The sequence below is a fragment of the Equus przewalskii genome, chromosome 13 (genome assembly GCF_037783145.1).
Source record: "Equus przewalskii isolate Varuska chromosome 13, EquPr2, whole genome shotgun sequence".
Classification (NCBI taxonomy): Eukaryota; Metazoa; Chordata; class Mammalia; order Perissodactyla; family Equidae; genus Equus; species Equus przewalskii.
Window position 1 is genome coordinate 29,606,233 of NC_091843.1, and position 27,860 is coordinate 29,634,092.

Consider the following 27,860-nt stretch of genomic DNA (forward strand, 5'->3'; position numbering starts at 1 on the left):
TTCATGACTCGGGACCCTATCCACACTCCCTTCTCATTTCTGCTGCTTTCCTCCATCCATTGTTAACGTGGGCTTCATTTACTCAGCTGTGCTTAGCTAAAGGTTACCCCCCATGTCAAAGCTTTCTTTTCTGCTTTTCATTCTTGTCCTCAGTGACACCCTGATGGGCTCGCTTGTGAACAGAGTGTGGCTGAGAAACTGGAGGCATAGGGCTCTGTGCTTGGCTGGGAGAGAGGATTCAGTAGGCCCTGTTGGTTGTACGATCATGACCGCCGTGTGCTGCTGGCCGTTCTGGTGGTGGCGAGACCCAACATGAGTGATTCATTTACCAAACTCACAACTGATCTGTAAAACTCCACGTGTGAGTGACTGGGAAGGCTTAAAATAGTCCCAGCTGACTGTGATGGCTGAGTATTCAGCTGCCTGGCCTTCTGGCAAAGGCAATCCTTTTCTTGTGGGAGGGGAATCTTCCTAATTGTCTAGACAGTCTTTCTAGCCGGCAGATTCTGGGGCACCTCCTGCCTTCCCCTGCTCGCAGTAAGCCTGCTGTTTTCTCTCTCAGCTTTTAAATGTCTCAACATGACGTTGTGTGGTTGCTCCACTGGGTGTGAGTCATCGGGCCAGAATCAGGAAAGCAGTCCACTGTTCCTTACCCATTCTTGGAGAAAGCCAACAAGAAAAGAAAAGTCCACATCTCTCCCCATGACCACCTGCCACACTCGCCCTCTGACACCTGCTGCAGATGGCTACCTGCTGTCTGGGATCCACTCTCAGGGGGACCTGGGGTTCTCAAGGACAGCCTGTTTCAATTAGATGCTGGGTCTTATTTTAAACTTCACGTAGAAAAATTCCCCACCCTTATCTGGCTCATGATTCTCTGGCAAGGAGAACGAGTACAGCTGTGTCTCAGGGTGGACGGGAGGCATTATTTCAGTGATGAAAAACTGCCTGTTGAGATTGAGGGCAGTAAACATCTCATGACCTGTCCTTCTCGGGGAAGAGTCAAGAGCTTTCAGAGCAGGAAGAGAGAGGGCAGCAGGGTCTGCTCTTCCCTCCTGACCAGGTTACTATTTAAACCCCAGCGTGTCTAATCATGAAGAGCCCTTTAGTGACTCTGCATAGCTGTTCAAAATTCATATTAGGAGTCTACGATTTAACACGGACCCACTGTAGGCACTACATAGAGATAAATACTTTGTCTTTACTATTATGTAGAATTCTCAAAGAGCCCTGAGAAATTGGCATTATTATCACTAGTTTTCAGAATAGGAAACTGGGAGATCTTGTCCAGGATCTGCCAGCTGGGAGAGCTTGTATTCAAACCCAGGCATAATTGCAATCTTTTCTCTTTCTAGTCTCCCATCTAGAGACAGCCCAAAGAGAGAGCTCTTCCATTTTTAAGGTTGTATTTCCCCTAATAATATTTGAGTGCTTGCCTTGACTTTCATTTCTTTATTTCTTTGTGATCCTGTATGCTTTAGTTTGGTAAATATTTTGGGAGATCCCTTGAAGTTCTCATTAGTCAAGCATTGATCCTTTTTACTGTCCCCCCAAAGAGCAGTGTTGTCATATGTGAATCATTGCCACTGCTTCCTTCTTTTGCCCCTGGCAGACATCACAAATCAATCATGAGTCCTTTTGAATGAGATCAGAAGCATATTTAGAATTCTTCCAGACACAGAATTCCAGGCACGCAAAACCCATTGATTAGAGTTGAAGCAAGGCAATACTTGTTTACAATTCTGGCCATTGAGCCTTCCTACATTTCAATCTTGTGGGAAACTTGAATGTGGAAGATGTAGGATCGAAGCTAGTGAAGCCCAGGACTGTACAGGAATCTTTAGTTCGAGATTCTGGCACAGAGAAACTTGATACCAACTCATCTTTTGTGAGACAGCGTTTGCCTTCTGATCCTTTCTTCTTTAAGAAGGTCAGCTTGCATCGGTGTGTTTCCCAATATCCTTCCTCCTCTCTCCTTGGTTTGGGCATGTAAGCTCCTAATTCCAGACACAGGGTCCAAGAAGCTAGCCTCATCTTTGATGGGCCCCAGGTTATTGGGTGTCCTTGAGCAAATCACTCCTTGCCTTAGGCTAAGGAGTAAGAAACGTGATGGACAAGATCATGGGATCCTCTCATCCCTGGGAGTAGACTTTACTCTGCAAAACCAAAGTGTGTCCCTGTAACAGCAGGATCTGGCTGTTCCCAGTGAAACGGGCACATCTAGGGCTTTGGGCCCCTACAGTGGGAAAGAGTGGGAGGTGTAAAGAAATCACATTTATTGAGCACCTCCTGTGTGCCAAACACTTTGTATATGCCAAATGTTTTCATTTTTGCAAGCCTGAGAAATTGACATCATCTTTTTTCATCAATTCCAGGACAGATCTTTTCTACATTTTAACATTTCTGAAATGAGGATGGATCTTAGAATCAATGTATTTATTTTTTTCTTTGGCTTCAAATTTTACTTTGCCTCAAAAATTGAGAACTAATGCTGCATCTTGCAACCAATGGCTGCTTGTAATCTAGGGAATACAAAATTGTTCCCATTTAGCAGATAGAAAAGCAGAGGCTTAGAAAAGCTGGGAACGTGGACTTGAACCCAGGTCTGACTAACTCCAGAGCCGCAGCCTGGAGCAGGCTCAGGGGCTGTGATTCTCTGTGCCGGGCCCAGGGCAGCACACACATTCTGCAAGCCCAGTGCCTATTACCCCCCTCTTCCAGGAAATGTGGTCTTTGGCGAGCCCATCACTGCCAGCCTCGGCACAGATGGAACCCATTACTGGAGCAAGAATTGGGCTAAGGCTGCTGCATTTGTGACATCCCCACCTCTGAGTCCCGACCCGACAACTCCTGACTACATCAACTCCTTGCTGGCCAGGTTGGTGCAGAGTGACAAGCAGCAGGCATTGTGTGGAAACATCACGGGGCCGGTGGGATGAGGACTGGAACAGCCCATCCATCAGCTAGACTAGAGTCTGCAGTGAGGAAAACACATTGAGAATTCCCCTGCAGTGCTGAGCAGAGACAACAGGCTCTTCCCCATCATATTTTAAAAATAACTACAGTAATCATATTAATAATGGTAATAGTTAATATGTATTGCATGCTGAGCACTACACACATGATCTTATTGTCCCTCATAACAACTTTATGAGTGGGGAGTATCATCACCATTTTACAGATTAAGCAACTGAGAGCCAGAGAGATGAAATCATTTGCCTAAGTTTGGATGGCTAGTCATGATGACCACCTAACCAAAATGACAGGAGACTCGTTGGCTGCTGCCTCTGAAGATCAGTTCCATCACTCACTTGGAGTGTTACACAAGAGATCTGCTCCCACCCCATCATTTTACAGATGGGGTATCTAAGCCCCACAGAGGGGAAGAAATTCACCCAAGTTCACATATTGGCAAGAGGCAGAGGAAGGATCCCAAACTCAAGTCATGGCCCTCCAAACGCTTACACTAGACACTCGATTCCCGGCCCCCGAGGTGCCTCTAGCCACCTCTCCCGTTCACATGGAGCTTTTCTCCTCTGCCAGTGGGGACCTGCAGCTCTCTGGAAGTGCCCACTGCACCTTCAGTACTGCCCAGAAAGCCATCGGGAAGGACAACTTCACAGCCATTCCCGAGGGCACCAACGGGGTGGAGGAGCGGATGTCTGTCATCTGGGACAAGGCCGTGGTAAGGATGGAGGTCATGCGAGGGTGGCCAGGGCCAGATCAGGACTTGCTGCCACTGCTCCTCCATGTCCATCTGTTCGGGGTGGCGGGGTGCAGACAAGGACTCACACCTGCTGAGGTGTCTGGAACCAGGTGGTTCAGGTGGTTTGGGAATGTACCTTCTAGAGTGATGAATCCTGAGGTCTAGGATTCTGAGGGGGCCTCCTGGGTTGTTAAGGACTAGGTACGAGATGTACAGATCCTTCATCTGACGCACGAATGATCTGTACTTAAAATAATAGGGAATTAAAATTCTGTTTGTTTGGAGAGTTTTATCACTTCGTTTGAAAGGGGTGGCTATAGCCCTTTGGAAATGAGAAGTGTGGCGTCTCTGCCTAGGACTAAAGTTGTCTTGCTCGTCAAGGGTGCCCTACACTGCTGTGTGGTCATCCAGGCTGTACAAGTGATTGTCTATCAACGTCTTCTGGCAAAGTGGCCTGGCTTTATTTTCCTTGTTAGCATCATAGAAGCTGACCAAAAAAATAGCTATGCAAATGAAGGCTCTCCCTAAGATTTTAGTAAAATTAATAACTCATTATTAAGTTGATCACTTCCCTCTGTTTTATTTTAAGAACCCTAAAGACACTCATTTCAGAGCCAAACAGAATGCAGATAAACTAATGCCTTGTTTGTCTGGACAATGTAATCCACCAAGTTTTCCTTCTTGGCTCCCAGGAAGCTCAAAGCTAGATTTTTTTTTTTGCTGAGGAAGGTTTGCCCTGAGCTAATAGCCATTGCCGATTTTCCTCTTTATTTTCTTTTTTATGTGAGCCACTGCCACAGCATGACCACTAGCAGATGAGTGGTGTAGGTCTGCACCCAGGAACCAAACCCAGGCTGCCAAAGCAGACTGTGCCAAATGTAACCACTAGGCCACCAGGGCTGGCCCTCAAAGCTAGATTTTAAACTAAATTCTTCTTTCCTTACCCAGGCTTTTTGTTTTGAGAAGAGGGAAGGTATAAATATTTTTGTCTCTTACATAGATTTTGTCTTTTTTTAACATCATTATGTATTTGTGAATGTACATATATATTTATGTTGGCACTATCTGGAATTGTTAAAAAATAATATACATATTCTTATTACCAACATGATACATGCTGAATCAGGAATACTTGGAAACCACAGAAAAGTGCACACACGAAAGAAAACAAAAATGACTGATAATCCCACAATCCAGCCATGACCACTGTTATCCTCTGGGTGAGGTTCTTCCCGATTTGACCTATGCCCATGTAAATACAAACACATGTCTAAAAAAATGGACTCATAGTCACATTTGTTTTTACTATGAACTCTCTATAATCCTTTTTAGAATTAGAAAGGATAAATAAGTAGGTAGATGTCTGCACATATGCAAACTTCAGGAGCAGTAACTTCCATCTTAAGCCGTGCACTTAACCATTTTGCCCGGGCCACCATGATGGCCAAGCTGATTCCATAGGTTGCTGGATGGAGTTCCATCCTCACTACCTCAGAATCCCCTCTTTGTACTCCATTTCTTGGCCTTGGTGGTCACCCCACTCTGAGCTCAGAAGCCCTAGATTGACAATTTTTCTGTTTTTTATATTTCAATAGGCCACAGGAAAAATGGATGAAAACCAGTTTGTGGCCGTGACAAGCACAAATGCTGCCAAGATCTTCAACCTGTATCCCCGTAAGGGAAGAATATCTGTGGGTTCTGACAGCGACCTGGTGATCTGGGATCCAGATGCTGTAAAGATTGTCTCTGCCAAGAACCACCAGTCGGTAAGGCTGGAGCTGGTGGGAGTGGAACAGACGGGAGAATGTGTGCAAGGAACTTGGTCAGCAGAGATGTGTGTATGTGGCGTGCGGGGGTAGTCAGACTAGGAGGTGTTGCAATAACAAACCATCCCAAATTCTCAGTGACTTAAACCCTCAACAGTTTATTTCTCACTCCTGATTTCTAAAATGGGTCAGCAAAGGGGCTCTGCCCATCCTGGTCACTCAGGGATGGAAGCTGATGGAGGTGCCATCTTTATCCACGGTTCCGTGATTGCTGAGGCTAGGGGCCAGCACGTGGTAAACGGTGTACTGGCTCTGGAAGCTTTCCCGTGACATTATTTCCTCTCCCACTGTGTTGGCCAAAGCCAGTCCTGTGGCCGTACCTTCCTCCAGGGGTGCAGGAAGTACAATGATAGGAGGGGAAAGAATAGGAAAAAACTGGTGACCAGCACTGACATCATCATGAGGACTTCCATGTGGAAGATAATAATTAAAGCCCAGTGCCTAACAGAAAGGGGCTTCATAGTTGTTAGTAGAAGTAGTTTTCAAGCACTTTAATTCATTGCATCTTCATAGTCTTTTACAGATAGACACTATTATCATCCCCATTTTATAGATAAGGAAATGGAGATGCAGAGAGACAAGATAAGTTATACAGCAAGGAAATGGTGAAGCTAGGATTCAAACCTAGAGGACCTGACTCCAAACTCATGTCCTTAATCACTTTGCAATAATGCCTTGAACTTGTTGAATAAATGAAGAGGGTAGGGAGAAATCCCATTTTGGGTGGGAATGGCCTTTGCTTAAACCTTGTGTCGTATCACATTATTTAATTTCGAGCTAGTGGGGACCTAAGGGTCAATGTAGCCCACTTACTCACCCATTCAACACAAGGCCATCAAGTACAGCATCCCTGTTGGTTATCCAGGTTCTCTCTGAAACTGCCAGCGACCAAAGTTACTTCTGCATGAGGACCTTACTAAAGACGGATGCCTCTCTTTGCTGGAAATTCCAGCCTTTACTTAGCGAGTATCTGTCTCATGGTGCCTCTACCCACTGCAGCTTGCATATGCCTTGTAAGCTTTTCCTGGCCTACCTGGCGAATCAGTTCCTAGTGACCCTGAAGACAGGATCCCAAGCCCAGGAGAACCACTTCCTTTTTTCTCCCTCCTGCACCCACACCCACAGCTTTGCCCTCACCCTGTCTCTAGGCTGCAGAGTACAACATCTTTGAAGGGATGGAGCTGCGTGGGGCGCCTCTGGTGGTCATCTGCCAGGGCAAGATCATGCTGGAAGATGGCAACCTGCACGTGACGCAGGGGACCGGCCGTTTCATCCCCTGCAGCCCGTTCTCTGACTATGTCTACAAGCGCATTAAAGCCCGGAGGAAGGTAAGACACACCTGGGGGAGAGGAAGGGCTGTGTCCCATTCAGGCACAGGGACAGTAACCATGAGATTGGGAGGGGTCTATAGCTCAGGACCCTCCCAGAGAAATTCACAGCAACAGTCTCTTCCTGAAGGACAATCACACGGATTTAATGTATTAGGAAGGAGGGTTTCAGAAACCTTTCTGGCTAAAGAAGCTTTTTTAAAATGAGTTTCCTCCACTTTTGTAATGCTTTTTTAAAAAGTAATTTAAAATTTTAGTAATTCAAAATCATTAAAAAATATATACTGATAAATGGCAAATGTTTGTAACTCTTTTAGCTAGTTCTGTGGTTCAAGTAAAATCTTATTTATGGCCCTGATTTCACAGATAGATGGATGGATGCACACACACTTGTGTATACATATTTATGTCTATGTGTATGTGTGTCTGTCTACACATTACAAACAGAGTAGCCCTTGTTGATTTAGGGGTGAGGCCCAGAACAGTCTTTTCAGTTCCCCCTCCCACCCCACATCAGTCTCCAGGTCACCTTCCTATAAAGTTAGGGCTCTGCAAAGCTGGGTTAGCCCAGCCCTGGGGTCGTGAAATTTGAGCCCGGGTCCTGACCTCGTTGTTAGAAAGGATACAGTCATCTGTGCTCATGGGATGGAGGAGATGCTGGGGAGAAGAGGAGAAGTGGGGCTCACTTTGTAAGTCACTTTGGGCCAGTCCAGAGGAAGCAGCCATGCCCACCTCTGTGCCTGGACCCACCCCAGGGCCCCCGGCCTCCCTGCAAGTCAAGGTGAGAAAGAGAGCCTGGGAAACAGACTCTGAGAGAGAGATTTTCCCCCACAAAGGCCTCAGCTGATAACAGGGATATTTGGATCTGGCCTGGTCCTTGAAGGGGGTCTGGGCCTTGTGTTCACTCCCATGCTCCCCCACCCCAACCTACGAACCAGTCACTGGATGTGGGGTGCCCCTAGGCAGAGGGCGAGGCCTTGGGCAAGGTGGCTATCTTCAGCTGAGGGCAGTTCTTGGAAGAGACTCAGCTGAGAACTTCCTACTGCCAACACCTCCAGCGGCTGGGAGAATGAGTCTTCAGTCGTGATCATGAGGTAGGGGGCTGGGGACAGGAATATGGGTGCACACTCCAGCGTCTACACACTATGGAGAGAGGCTCACAGAAACTCAATAAGTAAGTGCCCCATCCCACTCCCAGACCCCCAGTGATCCCAGTAAGTGGTTGTCAGCCTCTGTATGGACATTTGCAACACAGGAAGCCTCCCCACCTTTGAGGCAGCCGACCTGCTCTGCCTGTGAGAATGAACTTCTTTCTGCTGAGCTGAAGTCTGCCTTCCTGAAGGCGACCAACCAGCTCAGTTCTGCTCCTGGCCCCTGCACAGAATGAGCTAAACCCATCTCTCAAAGCATCCATGTGTTTCCAAAGTCATCTATGGTTTAGTCTAAAAATCCCTGTGGCCTTTCACTTTTTATTTTATGACAACGCTTTGAATCCCTTCACTATTCTTATCTCTTTATTAGTGATCGTTTTAAAGTTAGTTATATGGAGTCAAATTCCACACTCCAGTTTTGGCCCAATAGAGAACAGAGTGAAACTCAAACATCCCTTATTTTGGCTCTTTATTTCCATTAATGTGACTTTGATTCTGAACCCAAAGAAATGATGATCTAGAGTTATTGGTCAAGGGTTTGGGGGAGGATAGTCATCCTCTCACCTGAATTATTAGCATCCGCAAATTTGATTGGCTTTGCCTCTGCACCTGCGCCTGAGTCACTAACAGAGAAGGAAGGCTCTGTGGCCCGCCTTCTTGGAGTCTTACCATGAGCCATCCTGTACTCTCAGGCTCCACGGCAACATGTCCTCATTGCCTCATCTCTGGCCAATGATAAGAAACATGCGGAGGTTGTGTGTTGGCCTTACCGCTGCCTCAGGTGGTCTTGCTGTATTTGTGCAATAGCCTGTGAGCCCCTTGGGGGAGGCACCGTGTTTCATGTGACCCTGAGCCCCTGTGCCTGGCACCAGGCCCAGTACAGAATATGCACTTGAGTGATGCTGGCTGGCTCCAGGGCAAGTTCACAGCCACAGCCAGAGGTCAGCGGGTCAGACCACAGGATGTTCATTTCAAGGGCTGCCAACTCTGATCTGTGCTGAGGAGCGTGAATGTCGAGCTCCCACAGAATCTCATTCCTGCCAGCACCTGCCACCTCGTCTCAAATTGCCACCCTTCCCGCCCGCTCTCCTCCAGCCCGACAAGCGCGGTTCTTCCATTCCGTACCATTTCACCATTGGTTTCTTCTGCTGGGAACGCTGCCATCCACACCACTCCTCTGCATCCCCCAGCCTCCTCCTTCCCTCAGCCCCAGCCCCATAACGAGCTCCTTTGATCCTTAAGGTCAAAGCTCACCTATTTGGAGAGGCCTTCACTGACCACCTCCATTGTCACCCTATCGTAACACCCCCCTTTATTTTATACTACTTCTCCTTTCCTTAAAATAATACTACGTTGATTTTCTGGTTCCCACTACACACACTAATTCACTGTTATGTTTGTGCTGTCTAGAACAGATTCGAACTGTTGAAGGAATAACCAGTGATGCACTTTCTCTGCTGCAGATGGCAGACCTGCACGCTGTCCCGAGGGGCATGTATGATGGGCCCGTGTTTGACCTGACCACCACGCCCAAGGGGGGCACACCTGCCGGCTCCACCCGGGGCTCTCCCACGCGGCCGACCCCTCCCGTGAGGAACCTCCATCAGTCGGGATTTAGCCTGTCCGGTGAGTCGGACAAGCTGATGGTGACCTTTAGTGAGGGGAGGAAGGAGCGGGAGAGGGAGAGATCTGTGCTCTGGGGCTAATGGGTGATCCTGGGAGCAAACCCGGAAGGCCTTTGCCAGCCCAGTGCCACATCACCTTTTAGGGAGAAGGTTACTGGGGCAAGCAGGAAAGTTTGCAGAACCAAAGAGGAGTCTTGTTGAGAAAGTAAGCCCAGGCTCAGTCAGGTTAAAGATTAGGTTTAAATGATGACCAATTCTGCTTAGAGATCACACCTGGTCGGGGCGGGGGTGGGAGCGTGGCTGGATGGTTTGCATTATGAACTGATCATGATTCTCTGCATTAGACTGTGAGAGCTGTGCAATGTGTTGGGTTTTCTTTGTTTGCCCAGGTTCAAAGATAGCTTATTTTTATGCTTAAGTTGCAATAACTTCTTCTAACCTAGGATTTTTATTATATTCTCTTTATTATATTTATTATATTAATAATGATAATAATGCCAACATAGCTACCATTGATAGCACATTTACCATGGGTTAGCCAGATCATTCATCTTATCTATTCTTTAAGAACTGTCTGATATTAAAAGAAAATAATTATTCCATTGCTCCATTACCTGTAGTCTTAAAATGGGGAAAAAATAAATGTAGATTTGCATCTCTGGTGAACAATTTAAATGTGACGGAGGCAAGATAACAAGGGAGAGGGATTAAGTAAAGGGAACAGTATGGGGGAACAAGAAGAGTATGAAATGGGAGAAACAGGGAAAGAGGGAGAAAAAGCAATGAGCGAGACAGATGGGGAGGAAGACAAGGAAAAGGGCTGACAGTTTTGAGGTGCCGTTGCCAGAGGTGACCTTCTGCTAACCACAGAAATTTTTGTCCGTGTTTTGCCATTTTCCATTGCTCCCTGGCTATGGTGACCCCTAAACTTACAATGGGCATAAATGCACGTCGCTGTTTCCTTTTGTGCTGTGGCCACAGGGGCCCGACCATCACCCCCCAAGCTCTGAGACCCTGGCAAGTGACCTAACCCCTCACAAGCCTCAGTCACTCCTCTGCAAAGTGGGATAAAACAGTCCTCCTCCCCAGGATAGTGGTAAGGATTGAATGAGAGGATCCGAGAAGCATGTAAAACCCTGCCTGTCACTATGAATGTAAGCAGCTATTTTTCGTAGTGTTATCAGTGTTCTTTTTATTAGCTGTGTTATGATGCTGAGAGTCCCGTGAAATCTAGATGTGAACCTGGCTTTTTCCTGGCAGAGGGTGGTTTTCGGGAAGGTGGGTATGAAAAGTGTAGAATACTTGACAGACTGGAATAGAAGTGTCTTGAGAGATGAATGTAGGAAGGCACTTAATATCTTACACCCTTAAAATTAATCCACTTTCTCTCTTGTCCACACCCCTCTCTCTCCCTTTTTTCTCCCTGGGAATTTCTTGCCAACTGCAGGCACCCAAGTGGATGAGGGGGTCCGCTCCGCCAGCAAGCGCATCGTGGCGCCCCCTGGAGGCCGTTCTAACATCACATCCCTGAGTTAAGCAACCCCTCCGCAGAGGGGCAGAAGCAAGAAGAGATTTCTTTGAAGCCAAAATGGTACACCAATATTTAAGAAGGAAAGCGAATCCAAACAGTTGCGATCTAAAGAATCAATAAGCCTCAAGCCTTATGTTTCTCCAATGTTACGCTCGCTTGCCTAGCTTTACGAATATTGCTTTGTTTTCTGTTTATGCATAGCCTTGATTGGTTTGACCCCCCCCCCCCATTTACATGCATGCAATCAGACAGGCCACTAAGGTGAAAGAGTCTGCTATATAGTGTCGAGAGCGTGTGTAGTGCTGCATCTTATGACAAGGGGACAGACAAAGCTGGGATGTCAGGAAAATGATAGAAGGGACGCAGGTTATTTGGGGTGAGTGGGTGGTGGGAGCCCAGAGCAAAGCGGAGGGCTCAAGGGTGGGGTAGGGTGGATACGGGGGAGGTGGGTGGGTGAGCTGAAGGGGTCTTGTGTATTGTGTTGATGAAGTGCGTTTATTTCCATGGAAGATGGCCACTTGGGCAGCCGTCACTTCATCACAGTCCCCCAGGGTCTGCGGAGAAGACAGGCAGTCTTTGGGTTCTGAACTTGGTCACGTCCCCTCCTAGTAGATTTTATTCCTTTGAATGTTTTATTAAAACACCAAAATCCAACCATTGCTTCCACCTTCTTGGTCGTGCCAGTGTTTGGTCGGGCCTCTTTCTCAGTGTTGCGTTCAAATTCTTCTCTTTCCTGGCCTGGGAAGGGACAGAGGAGAGAAGAAAGGACACTTCTCTGCCTCTGGCTCTCCCTGCCTCTTTGGTGCTCTTAAAAGGCAACAGCTGGGCGCAAGGCAAGGCCCTCAGGGTGAGGGCAGCCACGCTGAAGTAACACCTCCCTCTCCACATGTGTTGGAGATCACCTTCCACTCTGCTGTCTTTGCAAACGAGAAGAGTAGCATGCCTCTGGCATCCTGAGTTAGGATCGGAGCTCAGATGGGCCTGAATAAAGGGCTTCTCTTGCCACCATGAGCATTTGATTCTCTCCATCTCCTGAGATCCAGGCACATCCATGACAGAAGAGGACTTTTCGTTGCTGTTGAGAATTACTTTCTTAGGTGTTCCTAACTTTCACTAGTACTAGGTAATCTCAGCTTCTATGAGACTCAAGCAGGGCTTTGGGAAAGCTAGTCTGGAACAGAGGGAGCACATTCTGTGGCCCTGGTTCTAATTTTCAATCCTAAACCATCTGTTTCCCCTACCGTTAGCATATCCTTTGGGGGAACTTTTTGTTTCAGTATCAGAATCTCCTAAGGTGAGTGGAAGTGACATGCAGCCTCCTGATGTGGCACGTAGAGGAAATTAGCATGAAGCATTTGCATCTGTCTTGTCTGTCAGAGCTGAGTGTCCATTTCCCCATCATGCCACTTCTGAAAATTCAATTTTGGGGGCAAGTTCTGTAAGCCAGATGAGGATCTATAGAACCAAGAGGCCCAGATACAGAAATAATATATTCAACCTGGGATCAGACTTCTGTGCTTGGGGGATCCAGCTGGTAGAACCCATAACCGTGTGCTCTAAGTACTTTGAAGAAAAGAGCAGGCCTCAGACACCTTTCAAGTGCTTAGGAGGAGCCATTATCTCTGACTGCAGGTTTTTATAACTTGAAGACCAGAGAAAAGGAAATGCATGGCTAAAGAGGAATTTGGAAATAGCCAAAGAAGAGGATTTCCCCTTGAAAGCTAACGTGTTCTAATCATGAAAAAGTTTATTTTTCTTCATAATAGGGAATCTTGCTATTTTAAGCTTTTTTATGGTCCCTTTATTTTAAGGGAAACAAGTGAAGGGGAGGATTAGCTCTTAATTTATAACTCAGAGATTTGGGGGCCTATCGTAGAACTGGGAATGATGGTTTTGTAGGCAGAGGGAGCGTGTCAAATGGGAAGCATCTATATACCTCATTGGCTGGGCTGGGGATATGTTGCAGTACCAGCCATAAACACCAGATGGAGGAAAAGACGCGTTAAATAACTCTAGTCGGAACATCCACTTGGGTCCCATCTGCTGCTGTTACCCAGCCCGAGTCCAACTCATCCCTCTGCGACCTCTCTATGCCGTGAAAATAAATCTTTCATAGCCACTTGGTCACACTCAGGACTTCTGAATGAAACATTCAACCAGAACTTTATATTCTACACAAGCTTTCCTTGCTGTAGAACAACCCCTTAATGCCTTCACGATGGGCAACATGATCTGAGGAAGCCTCTCTTTCTTCACTTATTAACTTCCCAAGCATAGAAATTCCTGAGAATGCCAAGAAAACTCCCACTGTTTTCTTGGCTTTGATTTCTGATTACTTGTTACTTAAGATTTATATTCAGATTTGTCCTGTTCCATGAGACGCATCTAAGAGCCCCATACAAAGGGTTTAGGACGAGAACATGACAATGAGTCACAGCCCTCTCAAAATTCACTGGCGTCTCACCCAAGTGTGGGAGGCCATGCTGGGTCCTCCTCTCCCCACCATGCTTTCTTTTGCTGTCTCATCCCTTGGCCTGGCCCCTCTCTAAGGATGACCTGCCTTCCCCTCAGCCTTCTCACATTATTCCTAAACCCAGATGACAGTCAACTGAGTTTCTCTCTGGGAGGGTCACCATCTTGGGTAGTTGAGAAGGTATTTGTGGAACTGTTAAATCAGCCATCCCGTGGAGATATTTCTTCTAAGTTTTCTAAAAATGGCAGGATTGTAGTTATCCCGAAAATGGGTTTTCTTTAAAGTCCAATCATCCTGTGGCTTTTTCTTCGTAACTACACCCAGAGAGTCATGCTCTGCTCCAAAGGCCTCAATCCAAAGCCTGGACTGTTCACCCTGAGAAGCTCTTCCCAACAGGGTGATAATTCCCACCAGCTCCTTGCCCCAAGTTTCCCAAGCCTTCTCCCTTAGAAAACTCCAGCTTGAGTCCCAGCTATACACATGGGCTTTCCTGGGCAGCCAGCATCCATTGTAAGTTCCCTCTTGGAAAATGGTGTGTGGGTGTCAGTTCTGTGTCTGGTGAATATGGACAGACAGTAACTATCTCCCTGTGATCTGTGGTAGCTGTGAGGCAGCTCTGGAACGTGAAGAGCTGTTTGGTTTGAACCGTGAAGAAAACTGTGTTTTGAGTTTAGCTGAGATTAAGAAAAAAAAAAAAGTTCATCAAGTGACTGTTAATGTAAACCTGGTTATTAAAATAACTCAAATTATAGATGTCGTCCAGCCTTCTTCTGTGTGCGACGTGCCATTTCACCTACCATATTAAACTTGCACAATAAAACTGAGATGGTTAGTGAGAGGGGCAGTTCTGATGAAAACAGAGTTGTCCTCAGAAAATTTGGAGAGTTTCTATCTTTTCAGTTGAGGTCGAGTTTTTGCTTTGGCCACAATGTTTGATGACCGTTATTGAAACTTTGGGGAATGACTGAAGTTTTTTCTGTGGATCCCCCAATTTAGTATTAGTGGAAAAGACATTGCCCATTGGGATAAATCCAGCTGAGTCCAGAACAGATCCTGAAAGTTTTTTTTTCTTTTTTATCATCCCCTTGAAGCATTTTCTGCTTCTTCCTAAAAGCCTAGACTTTGAGAAAACTCAAAACTAAGCATGTTCCAAAATACATTCTTTAGCAAACTGATCTCAAGTTGTCTAATGAGTATTGGAAAGGCTTATTTACTAAGTCAACTCCTCTGAGAGATTTAAAGTACATATCATCAAGTTAAAGGCTCTGAGAAATCCCATGTCTTTCAAAATTTGTCTACTTCCAGGTTCTCAAACTTTTTTTTGACTACTGAACCCTCTTATATCATCTTTCAACATTCCACCAAACCTGTTTTACTAAACCCTTTTGGGAAAACACTATTAGATCCAATTACAGTTGATGCAGGACATTTTTCTTTGCAAATGTTAGACTAGTATATGCAAAAAAATTCTTTCGAAAAGAGTTTTTAAAAGTCTGGTGTAACTGAAAATTCAGGGATGGATTTGGGTAGATTCAAGCACAGATTCTTTCCATCTCTAAGCCGTACTTGCCTTTAGTAAAGTGCTTCATTCTTAGGAAAGCTCTTTCCATGTGGGAGCAAAACTGGCCATCAGCATCGCCAGGTTTCCATTTTACCTGCTTAGCAACTTCGGAGGAAAGAGACAGACTCCCTCCATAGTTCCAGACTGATTCTGATTGGTCTGGCTTGGGTCATGTATTCACCATTGAACTAGTCACTGTGGCTGGGAGACTGGGGGACTGATTTGCCACATGCCCAGCCCCTGAGCGACCTTGAGTGGACCCCTTCATTTGACTCTCAAAGAAAAACAATTTGTGCTACTAGAAGAAGAGGTGACGGATGCTGGGCAGCCAAAAACAGCAGATGGCCATGGCACCATTCTCAAGCCTGCAGGGCATGAATGTTTTGCTCAGCAAAGTATATGTGTGTGGGTTGGGGCAGGTGGAGAAGGGGACCAGGGGATGGTAATTTCTGATGAATTGCTTTTATGTGCGACGAACCCCTCTTAGTTTGGGAGAACGACGTTGTTAGTATAGGAGCACACAGTACTCGTACCTTTTAACACAGAAGCTCAGAAACCATGTCAAAGCTAGCCTGAGCATATAAAGAATTATTTAAACTTGACATTCAAGGTTTGATGATTTGGCCCATAGTCCCATTTTGTGGCTCAAACTCAGGATTGGTGAAACACCTCTCTCCTTACGACCAAGGCAGCAACTGAGCTCTGCTTAGGATTAGCATGGGTTTAAAGGGCATAGTCAATGCTTAAAATGAACTCAGGTTGCAGGGCTGTAAAAGGGATGAAGTCTTTTTTTTTAAGTTAGTGAAATTCACACACTGACTAACTTTCACACCTCTGCGGACTGAGTCACACTGACCAGGTGAGGAATGAGAACACTGAGTAGGAATATCAAGGTCTTTCTGGTTTCAAAGAACTTTTTGGAATCAGCTCTGCTACCATCAAGCCCTCTCAAAGGGAACACCCATCCTGAGCAGGAAATGGGGTATGAAAGGGCCAAGGCAACCGGCAAAAATGAGATCACATACTTAAGGCTGGCACTCTTTAGAATCAAAAGAGGTCTAGATGCTGCTTGTGCTCAACTGGCTGCTGAGAACACAACAGGACACTTAACATGACCCAGACAACACGGCACCCATCACGCAGGACTTTAGAGCCCACAGTGTGACTTACAAGAACCCATTTATTTCAGGACAAGCCTGAGGAACCAGCTGGCCTACTGGTTGCTAAGCTACTGTAGGTCTGAGAGGTAGTTGGATGGTCCCTTTAGTCTCCCCTAAGGCAGACCGTTGCTTCTAGCTGCAGGAGTTCAGAGCTCTTACCTTCCTGTCCATGGTTATGGGCCTCGGAATATCCCCCTGCAGCTTTGGTGTAAGGAATGGGACAAAGATGTTGAGGGGTAGGAAGGCAGAGTGCTGTGAAAAGAGGCGCCTGGGCTGTCCATGGCCTTTAGGTCATTGTGAAAGTCCAAACCCAGAATTCTGGGCTGTGCTTCCTAAGGTGTGAATACTAGAGGGGTCAGGTGTTTAGTTTTTATACGCATAGATCAGTTAAGTGGTGCTGCATTCCCTGGTTGTACACCATCATCTCCAACACCAGCTTGGCTCTGCTAAGGGACATCCCTCATGGCAGGAAATGGAAGTAAGAACAGGAGACTTTGGGGACCCATGACCCAGCCTCTAGGAAAAACAATACACACATGGCTGACAAAGAAGGGTCAGTGGCGTACTGTATACAGAAGACATTTTAATGCACGCAGGCACATTTACATTATAAATGCCACAGCTCAACAGAAGCACGCATTTCCCATCCAAGGCTGCCTGTTGACAACAGCATAGATAACTGAAGTTTGGATTTTTAACATCCATGTTTAATATCAGATGCATTGAGCTTGTAAGAAACAGCAATCGCAGGCAGACAGAGTCGGAAACAGGATTTGGTGCAGACAGGGTGCAGGGACAACTGGATACTGAAACAAGCGCACTATGCTTTTCAGGCCTTTGCATTCAGATTTTGAAGAATATAAGCCTTAGCATTACTGTGCCAGCCAAAAGCAGCAACACGGGGTCCCGCTGGCTATGTTAACATTCTTTCTCCCTAGTTAGATATTCATCCATCCAATCTAGGAAAGCTAGGATGATATAAAGTAGTCATTTCTGGTTAAATCTTTCCTATCAGAAGAAGCCTAACCACTAATTAATTCAGTTACCCTAATTAATTCAGGAGTGCTCTGTGCTGCTTGACATTCCTTCCTGCCCTAGCAATGCCCTCAGCCAAACCCAGTGCTGCTATTGAGCTGTGCCAGCCTAGCATTTCCTTCCATGGTGTTAGGGTGGCAGGGCTGCCCCACCCATCCCCTAGGGGTCGCTGTGAATGCACTGGGCTGGATGGCCCTGCTGCAGTACAAGTGTTACAATCAGGATGCTTCTGGTCTTCAAAACCTCAAACTTTTCAGATGCTCCACACAGGTAAAGGAGGAAGCTGTTAGGAGAGAAAGAGTCCAGGAATACCAGACAAAAGGATGCAACAGTCACCCTGTTTTCTAAAATTCTTAGCCCTGAGCCTTGGTTGTCACCAATCTAGACGAGACATGTTCTACCAGGTAGGATAGTAACTTTTAGTGGAAGTTATGGAATAAAACCAAAGGATCTGATTGAAGAAACTAGCAATCATGGTAAGGATTTAGGCATCCTTTTATTTTTTGGAAGATTTTTTTGTCCTAATGCTCAAAATCTCCAGTGGTAGGGGGTGCTTATAAGCATTGTTCTACACTGATAGAGGTGGTGCTTTTTCTTTTCTACCTTGAAACACATTGTGGGCCTGTAACGTGAGTAGGACCCTGTGCGGCTGTGCTTGCTAGTCAGTGCATCCTCGGCTCCGGAAAGCCCAGAGAGGTACTTCAGGCTTAGAAGCAGGTCACCGGAAATAAAAACTAAGGATTCAAACTACAGAGACTGTATTGGGCTCCTATCCCATTATAAACTGCATAGATCTGAAATGGCACAAATGATTAGTTCTCCTCGCAGTGGAGACCCTCCTGACCCCACTGCCCTTTGGTAACTGTTTCTCAAAGTCTCTCCTTTGAGATGATACATATAGGGTCACAGCAAGAGGAAGAAGCAGGTGACTGAGTGCATAATTCCCCAGCACATCAGGGCTGCAATCAAACAAATGAAAGATGGACATTGGTAAACATGCAAGTGGCTGCTGACACTCCTGGGGTTACCAACCTGGAGCAGAATCTGGTCACCCTGTCATTCTTGTCAACCTGTCCCCCTCTTTATGAAATTTAGTCAAGGCCAACACTTACAGTGTTTAGAGAAAAACAAAATGGCTTAGACAAATAATGTGCAGGAAATATAGAGAAAAGGAATCAAACAAATAGAACAAAAGAGCTGGCTTTTAATTCTTAACAAAAATATAGTTGCTCTTAAGTGGAGAGGCACTGTTTCAGAGCTCTGCCAGAAATTCTCGGCCTATTGCCGAGTTAAAGTTCAGCACAGGCTTTCTACCCATGTTTAGTTGTCCCGGTGCAACCTCCCTTCTAGAAAAGTCCTCTGTAGCAGGCAGCCATCTCTGTTACTTCTCCTGCCTATTTCCATCTGTCTGGCTTCCCAAAATAGGCCCCAGCCTGGTCTTCCCTGTTGCCAGCTTACTGCCATCTTGGTAAGACCCATACTCTCCATCAGTAAGCACAAGGGTTATTAGGTGGTCCAAGTGGCCAATAGGTTACAACAGTTCCCCACCGCCCGCCCCCAGGCCTGTCCACTTCTTGACTCTCTGCCTAGGGCATGTGAAATTGCCAAAAATAGTTCCTCTGCAAAGATCTTCTGTGTATCAGGAGGGTGAAGTTACATCATACGCACATCTCATTTAGGTGAATTAAACTTTGTTTTTGGCAAATAAAATATACAGAAAAAGAGTGAGATATCAAGAATATTTTACATAATTAGGCAATTCTGCCCACCATTCTTGCAGTAAGCACAAGTAAGTATTGCTGCTCCCTTAGTCAGTCTCCGTGACCTTAGACCTCTCAGATGTGTGGATGCCCCGTAAGGGTAATTCTAGTCTGTAAAGGCAGGTATGATTTGTTCAACATTTTAGTTCATTTGGTATTAGCCAAAAATGAGACCAAAAATAAAAGACAAAACTAACCAAAAACAATGACTTGCTTCATTATTGAAGGGTAATTGACTATACTGGGCTTCTCCAAGAAAAGATACCCACCTTATGTTAGGGGTAATTTACAGGATTTCTCAAGGGTCAATTTTACTATCTTCCAAATTCACCTCACATTCTAACTTCGAATATAACTCCTGGGTAAGGTACAAAGGTACAACTCTGATGTACTACAAGGTGGACATGCTTTCAATGTGGCAATCAATATCCTTTTCTGATCCTCTCCAGACACAGGCCTCTGATAATCTTAAGTGGACAATTAGCCCTCAGGGAACATGCTTAGATGAGGGTGAGCAGTATGCTAATAAATACTTAACAACTAACAGCCCTGATTTGTAGCATTTGCCAATTTCCATGGTATAAATACTCCCATCATCACCAGTTTCAACTTCCTGACTTCGCATCACTGTACAGGGCATTGGGACAGATGTGCACAGTTGGCTCTTGCTAGCTGTCACAAGCTGATGTGGTGTGCTGACTCCAGCACACCACTGGAAGGCCCTCATTAGTCTGTGTTATTCCTCATCTGGTCCCGGTCATTTCCTCCAGACTGAGTTCTTTACTCCTACGCAATCGGGCTGGGGGATTCTGACCTCTTTCGGAAGTTTTCTAGCTCTGAAGGGCCTCACTCAATCACCCACCTATGTCCCTTTGCCCATTTGTCACAGTGTGATTAGAAGGAGTGGAAAAATAAATCTACATCCAAATATTCCTTTTAAAATAAAAATAAAGGCTGTTTAGAATAACAGGATTGTAGCAGTAAAAAGGCAGCGTAGCGCTCATCTAGTATAACCTCATTTTAGATGAATAAACCAAAGCAGAGAAAGTGGTTAGTGACTTGCTCAAGGTCACAGTTAGTGGTCAAACTAGTTCCCAGGAGCCCAGGGACTCCTCACTGTGTCATTCTGCCTCCTTCCAAAGGTTTATCACATTTCCAAGGTGTGTGAGGTGTGGAGAGGCGAGAAGTACTGTCAGCTCTTTGTGACGTGGAAACCGGAAGCTCCTGGCCTGAGGTACCAGGCAATGTCCCAAGAAGATGATGTTGAGGACTTCACAGGTTGTTATTCTGGCCATCCTCCTCTTCTGGGTCTTTGGTGTGTTCCAAGGCTAGATTTGCTTGTCTTTTATTAAAGTCCCCTTTTACTCTTAAGAGGCAAAAAAAAAAAAAGGTTTATTTTTTAAAAAGGAAAAGAAAACAATTTAAGCTTTTGCCATGATAGCATTAAGCCCAATAATTTACAGAGTTAGAAGCCAAGGAAACCTTAAAAATGTCATTGATTTTAAGTGTTTAAACCCCAATTCCTATGCCCTTCCCATAAAGAGAAACTTAATCCTAAGCCACTTCGCCTATTGCAATTTTTGAAATCTCTTACAAGAAAAAATGGTTTCTGAATTTTCCAAATTGTCTATCATTGCTATGCATCATTTATGTAATTAGAAAGAGGAAAAAATGTTAAAAAATATATTAAGACTCTGCAAGTAAATTCTGGCTGAACCACTCTATCATTTGCCAGGCTGCTCTTCTTCCACAAGTTACTTACTTTTCTCTGTTAAAAATTATGAACTCCTTTTGGACAGACGCAAGGTGCTCTTGAAGAAGGCACGCCTTCCAGGTGAACATTGCAAAAGAATAGAGGTAGAGTTAGCAGACCAATGAGGATCCTCAAGCAGCCAATAAATAAAATGAATAAATAATAAAATAAACAGCCTATTGAGTGTCTCTTCACTGAATGGCCCAAATCGAAGAAGTACCAATGTATTTTCAAAATGGATGCTCTCTGAATGTTTGTAGCAGGAGTGAGATCCCAACCAGAATAAGAGGACAAATAAGGAAGAAACAGCAAGAGGAGAAAATAACGTCAACACCCTGCTCCCCATAATGAGCCAGCAAGGAAGACCTGGGTTATGGTTTAAGAGCTTGATGGCTTTCAGCCTCTCAGGCTGAGAAGAAACCACAGCTTCAAGGTGGGTGAGGGCAAGGATTTAATGAGCTGTTGTTACATTCTGGCCTCTCATCTCCTGGGCCTCATGTGGAAAGTTCGGAGGTTCCACTTGGATTTAATGAATAGTCTAGAAACATCTCTTCATGCTGATTTCTGATCGAATGTTCCCCTCAACAACTGTACTGGAGTTGATTAACTGTACTGCAGTTGCTGTGACAGAGCCTTCTGTATCTGTGACTTTCTCACAGACATGCAAAACATTTGCATTGTCACTTTGCTTTCTGGCTTTCAACATCTATTGATGACTTTTCCATCATAATGAGAACATTTAACCTCAAAAATGATAATCATCAGGCCCAGGACAGGGTCAGCTCCAGATCAAATGTTTTAAAAGTCTGCCACAAAATACTTCCAAATTACTTCTGATGAAAAATATTCTTTTCCAAGGAAAAAATATCTTTCATTCTTTTTTTTTTAATGTAGGAATTAGAAAATGTTAAGTCCTCAAGTACTAGAAAGTTTTCTTTTTTCCTGAGCAAATGTTTAAGTGATAGGAGAGCAAACTATAAAAAGGAGGGGAAATTTCAGAGAAAGTAGGAGGAAAGGAAAACAAAGGAGAGAAAAGACTTTGCTATATGTCACTCGTATTCTCAAACTGCGGTGTTTGTAACCCTAAGGGTTCCAGCATCAGTCATGGGGACATGAAGCTCTGGGATAAACATCACCTGACAGCTCCCTGGAGCAGGAGCTTTACCCCAAGATTTAGGAAAAATATTGTTAAAAATAAAATCTTATGGGGCAGCCCCAGTGGCCTAGTGGTTAAGTTTGGCGTGCTCTGCTTCAGCAGCCTGGGTTAGGGTCCTGGGCGTGGACCTACACCACTTGTCAGTGGCTATGCTGTGGTGGCTCACATAGAAAACAGAGGAAGACTGGCTACAGATGTTACAGATGAGGGCAAATCTTCCTCAGCAAAAAAAAATATATATAAATATAGAAATATATACACATATTAAATATTACAAAATTTTAAGCATATTTATATAATATTTTATGTTTACATGTTCATATATTTTATATATGTTTATATATTTACATATATATTATGTATTTATATACATAATAAAATATATATTTTAATATGCATGTTTATATATAATATATACTATATATAACAAAGCATATTTATATAAACTAGATATATACATATATAAACATGTATAAAATATAACATGAAAAGTATTAACATTGAAAAATATGCTTAACATTAAAAATCAAGATGATAATCAAATAAAATGAGAGGCATGGTAAAAAGTTACAATTTGCTGTTCTCTAAAACATTAGAAAACTTATAATAAAGATGATCTCTTGGTCTTGGCTACATTTTGGGGCCTGTTTACAGAAAAGCCTGTCAACAGGCAAGCTCTATGGGGGGCCAGGAAGGAGCAGGTCTGGACAAGCCAGTTGGTTGTGACAGGAAGAACAGATCGTTAGGAGGAAGACGGTTGTAGTGAAAAGCAACAAGCAGGATGGGTTTGCGGCATGGTCAAGCATTCCTTCAGGGGCCCAGAAAACACTGAAGGATGGGAATCTCCCATGAAGCCAGTTCTGGGAACAAAGAGGATGTGGACTTTGGTTAATTGACCATTAAAGGGTATAGTGACCCTGAGGACTAGAGAATTAAGGGCGTTGAGGATACTTATTTGTTTGCAGAGCTGTCTTCACCGCAAGACTAAGCAATCTTCCAGAACAGGGATGTCACTGAATGCAGGAATTATATATCACTCACATCTATCTGCAGTGTTTAGCACAGGACCTGGCAGATAATAGGTACTCAATAAAAGTAGCCTAAATGAATGGAAGGGTGGATGACCATTAGCCGAGTGGGTGGGGGCATGGGTGGATAGTTGTGTGGATGAGTGGATGACCATTAGAAGCAAAGTGAATGTTTATTACGTCACCATCGTTATAATACATAGACCCACGTGTATAAAATCCCACTGAATCCCTGCAAGTTATTGTGTTGAAGTCTGAGCTCTAACTCTGACAGAGAATAATATAGTTAGTGACAAAATTAATTTCACTCAGCCTGAAATCCAGCAATACTGCTCCACCATGTAAGAATTCCACCTTTTCTGTGAAAACACACTCTCTACTTCTGCTAGCCTTGACATCATGAAATTTTGGTTATGGCAAGGAAAAGACACCCATTCTAGGGTTGACTGCTCCCAGGGATTCCTCTAAGTAGGAGTGGGGCTCCAAACAGCCATGTGTGTACTTTAAAACCAGCCCCTGGCCCACTGTGTCAGGGGTAGTCACCTGACCTAGCCTTGGCCAATTACAGTCTCTCCCAGGAAAATGTAAATTTTGAATCGAGATCTGGGAGAGGGCAATGAGTCAATCAAGTCAATGGCTCTAGAGAGAAAGTCCAGGAGTGAAACGTTGCTGCTGGGATCCCCAAGCTGCCTGGTCTGCCCTGGTCTGCCCTGGCCGAAGCCTGGGTGCTCAGCTCCGTCTTACATTCAGCATCATCAGGATGCTGAGATGACCTCCCATCAGAAGCTCTCAAGTGAACAGCAGCTGTCACGAAGATTCGCCTGACCCTGAATGTGGTGGGGACCGGCTCACCTGAGAGGAATCACATTTCCTCATCTCCTTCTCCTTCTTTGCCAGACGCTTCTTTTTCTTGTGAAGAGGTTTGGACTCCAAAATCATTTCTTCGAGTTCAAAGGTGGGGTCGCAATTCAGTCTGCCTTTCTGCAAGGAAGATAGGTTGTGCACTCCTTAGACTCCTACCTCGTTCTAAAAATACAGCAGACCGCATGTGGAGAATAACGGTCTTCACAGAGCAGTCCGAGGGCGCCAAGCTGGGATTCCCACTCTAAGTTTTAGATAATTTATTGCCACCGTTCTTCTTCATATTCTTTAATTTTATATTTTGTTTATTTTTCCGAACTCCCAATAAACCCGCAGTGAGTTAGCAAGAAAATCAAATTACAATTATTTTTCTCAAGTTTGGGGTTTTGTTTCTCCAAGTACGTCCTAAGGATCATGTAGACCAGAATCACCTGAGTTCTCTGCTCAGCTTCCCTGTTCCCCAACCAGATTTCCCAAGTCAGTGTTTCTGAACACAAGGCCCAGGAAAGTGCATTTTTAACAAGCTCCCCAGATGTCCCTCAGCCAGGCAGTCAGCAGTGGGAATTACTGCCCTTTGGCTACTAGGCACTATAAATGTAGCTCCCTGGAAGAGAACTACCAGAGGAAGACGGGTGAATAGCAAAAATAATACCCTACCCCAACTCCAACAGTTTCCAATCCTTTGACTCACAGAACTCCATGGATGCAAATTTCCACATCTTTGGAATCAGAGAAAACATTGTTTTCTCAATTAGCAGATTCCTGGAAACGACTATTTGGAAGATTAGGGTTTCTTCCCAATTAAAGCAAAACATAAAAAGTGGTGAGGAGCTAGAACTCCAGACACAGATAGACCAGGATTAGAATCACAGCTCAGCCACTTGCTAAAGTGACCTTTGGAGGCCAACTTACCCTCTGTGCGTCTCAGTTTTTTCATCTGTAAAATGGGAATCTGGGCGATCTTGCCACACTGGTGTGGTTCTCTCATGAGACTACATGTGTATCTGGCACACACAGGAGCGTGCACTGAAGGCACATTATCATAGCTTTCTTGGGATTGACTCACATTAGGAACAAAACCTGGAACGAGCCTCTTCTGCAAAACCGCATCCCAGTTCATGTCATTCATACACGGGAAGTTCTGAAGGTCCGACAAGTGAGAAAACCGCTGGTCTGGATTAGGCTCAAGTAGCTGCCAATGGAATAGAACCACCAAGATTAGGAAGAAGATCAAAATGGGGAAAAAATCATATGAATTCCCTCTAAATGTTTTCAAGTGTAGGACTGAAAGAAACAAGGCTGTGTTCCCCTTCCCTAATGCCACACACAAGTAAGATAGAGAATGCAGACATAAACAAATAATGTAGGTCACGCATGGCTAGAAAGAATTGTAAATTGGTTTTTGCAACATGGTGAGTGAAAATAGCTCGTCCTACTGAGTCAAACATATCTCTGATTCCTGATTACCCTACTTACTATGGCCAAGTTTGTTCTCCAAACCTTAGTTTACCTATGTGTAAAAAAGGGACAATAACCTATTTCATAAGGTTTAGCTAGGATTAAACGAGGCCATGTCTATAAAGTGTCTAAGAGAAAATCTGTCCTTATTAGGTGGTGAATGTGTACACATTTTACAAATGAAAGTCATTTCCACTAAAAACTTTAGCTGTTTTTATAACTAATCAATATATATTGAGGGTGACATAGATAAGATGTAACTAAGTCTACTGTTATAGTTCTGGGTTTTCCAAAATGAGATTAAAGATTTCTTTCCCCCTTGACCACTCCAGAGCCAACATCACATCAATCCTGTGGCTCAAATGGGAAATGTCAGGTCCACTTAAGCATGCTCCTGGCAGTGACATGGATCATCAGGGTGGAATTTTGGGGTGAAGAGGGCTGTCTTGGAACTGAGGAAAATTTGCTTACGGAAAATGACCCCCCTGTTCTTCATCTTTGACATTACCAATCGTAATATCCCTATTCTAAAACAGGGAACTTGACCCCAAAGCCAAGAGACCCAGGTTTGAATCCTTAGCTCCCAAAGCCCTTTTTCTTGACCAGACACAATCTGTGCAATTTCCTTTCTTCAAAAAAAGCCAAGCTCATCCTCCTGGGCACCTCATTCTTCGTTTCACATAATCGTTTTATGCACATGATGAGCTCCCGCTACAATTGCTCTTCATCTTTTTGGCGAACACAGCCACCTTGAAATTCTGATGAAAGCTCTGGACCTCGTCAATCCAAATACCAAATTTTACCACCTGTTAGGCTCTGTGTTAGATGCTGAGGACACCATGGTGAACAAGCCCAAATGGTCCCTTCTCATGCCGCTCAGAGGACAACGATCATTTATCCAAGAATCACACACGTGAAATGTATAATTTCAAACTGTGAGAAATTCTATGAAGGAAGATAGTGGTGCGCTTACAACAAGAGGGAGGCTCCCTGAGGAAGTGATATTTGAGCTGAGATCCAAAGCTGTGCTTCTCAAACCAGATACAAGGGCCAATTATTTCTGTTTGTTTGTTCATTTGTTTGTTATAATTTCCAACTCACTGAAACCAATATGTGGTGTTACTGTGCATGACTAGTATGCAACTCCACACCATGTATAACTTATGATTTGCGTTCAACATCACCAAACAGGCTTGTCCCCTGTTCAATAGATGAGTCCACTGACCATGTGCTTAGAGGCATCAGAATTATCAAATTGCTATAAAAGTTCCTAAATGCTTCTCTCAAATTTCTGTACTCGTCATGGACCCATAGGAAACAATTCATGGACTTGAACCAGTCAGTGAATCACATTGAGTTGCACTGATTTAAAGGAGGGAGCCGAAGAGCTGGGGAGGGAATGCAATGTTCTAGGTAGAGTGATTAGCATACACAAAGGCCCTGTGGTGAGAGCCTGATATGTGAGGGGGGAGGGAAGAGAAAAGAAAAAGAAGGCCAAACCAGTTTATGTGTAGTCAAAAGGGGAACAGAAGGCCAAAATAAGGTTTGAGAGGTACTTAGAATCTTTAAACCATGCAAATTATTTTTATCTCAATTCCAAGAACAATGGGAAGACAATGAGCTTTGCTTTAAACAGATTACTATGGGACAGAATGGAGAACAGAATGGAGTGTGTAAAAGTGGCCAGCCCAGTGGTGTAGTGTTTTTTTTTTTTTCTGCTTTATCTTCCCAAACCCCCCGTACATAGTTGTATATCTTAGTTGCAGGTCCTTCTAGTTGTGGGACGTGGGACGCCGCCTCAACGTGGCCTGACAGTGGTGCCACGTCCCCGCCCAGGATTGGAACCCTGGGCCGCTGCAGCGGAGCGCGCGAACTTAATCACTTGGCCACGGAGCTGGCCCCTAGGGTAGTGGTTAAGTCTGCGTGCTCCACTTCGGCAGCCCAGGGCTCACAGGTTCGGATCCTGGGCATGGACCTAGCACTGCTAGTCAAGCGATGCTGTGGCAGTGTCTCACATACAATAGAGGAGGATTGGTACAGATGTTAGCTCAGTGATAATCTTCCTCAAGCAAAAAGAGGAAGATTGGCAACAGATCTTAGCTCAGGACCAATTTTCCTCACACATGCAAAAAGTATACAAGGGCAAACCAGTTATAAGGTAAAACTTGATGGCAATAGGATTGGGAAGAACGGCAGTGGAGATGCAGAGAAGTGACAGATTCAAAAGATATTTAAAAGGTCAAGTTACAGAAATTGGTGATGGATTCGTATGGGGATGATGAATGACTTCCAGTTTCTGGCTTGCATAAGTGGATAGATGGAGAGGCCAGTCACTGAGAAAGGGAACATTGGAGAAAGTCCAGGAAATACAGAGACATCAAGAACTCCATTTTGGGCAAGCTAAGTTTGAGATGGCTTTGGGACATACAAGAGGACATGTGCGTTTTC

General features: G+C 44.7%; 2 protein-coding genes across 5 annotated transcripts in view; one reads left to right on the top strand and one right to left on the bottom strand.

Annotated features, from left to right (window-relative positions):
• The window catches only part of DPYSL3 (dihydropyrimidinase like 3), a 110,242-nt gene extending 95,851 nt beyond the window's left edge, over positions 1–14,391 (top strand). For all 4 annotated transcript variants that reach the window (XM_008523191.2, XM_070569294.1, XM_070569293.1 and 1 more), the window contains 6 exons: positions 2,722–2,878; positions 3,544–3,685; positions 5,302–5,472; positions 6,681–6,860; positions 9,475–9,637; positions 11,084–14,391. In XM_008523191.2, the coding sequence (XP_008521413.2) occupies positions 2,722–2,878; positions 3,544–3,685; positions 5,302–5,472; positions 6,681–6,860; positions 9,475–9,637; positions 11,084–11,172 (902 nt within the window). In that variant the 3' untranslated portion in view covers positions 11,173–14,391. The remainder of the gene's footprint in view (positions 1–2,721; positions 2,879–3,543; positions 3,686–5,301; positions 5,473–6,680; positions 6,861–9,474; positions 9,638–11,083) is intronic.
• A 2,533-nt stretch (positions 14,392–16,924) lies between these two features.
• Positions 16,925–27,860, bottom strand: part of STK32A (serine/threonine kinase 32A) — a 114,314-nt gene continuing 103,378 nt past the window's right edge. Inside the window, exons 10-13 of the mRNA XM_008523193.2 lie at positions 25,021–25,146; positions 23,946–24,074; positions 20,919–20,983; positions 16,925–20,522 (exon numbers count right to left, since the gene is read on the bottom strand). Of these exons, the coding sequence (XP_008521415.2) occupies positions 20,429–20,522; positions 20,919–20,983; positions 23,946–24,074; positions 25,021–25,146 (414 nt within the window). The 3' untranslated portion in view covers positions 16,925–20,428. The remainder of the gene's footprint in view (positions 20,523–20,918; positions 20,984–23,945; positions 24,075–25,020; positions 25,147–27,860) is intronic.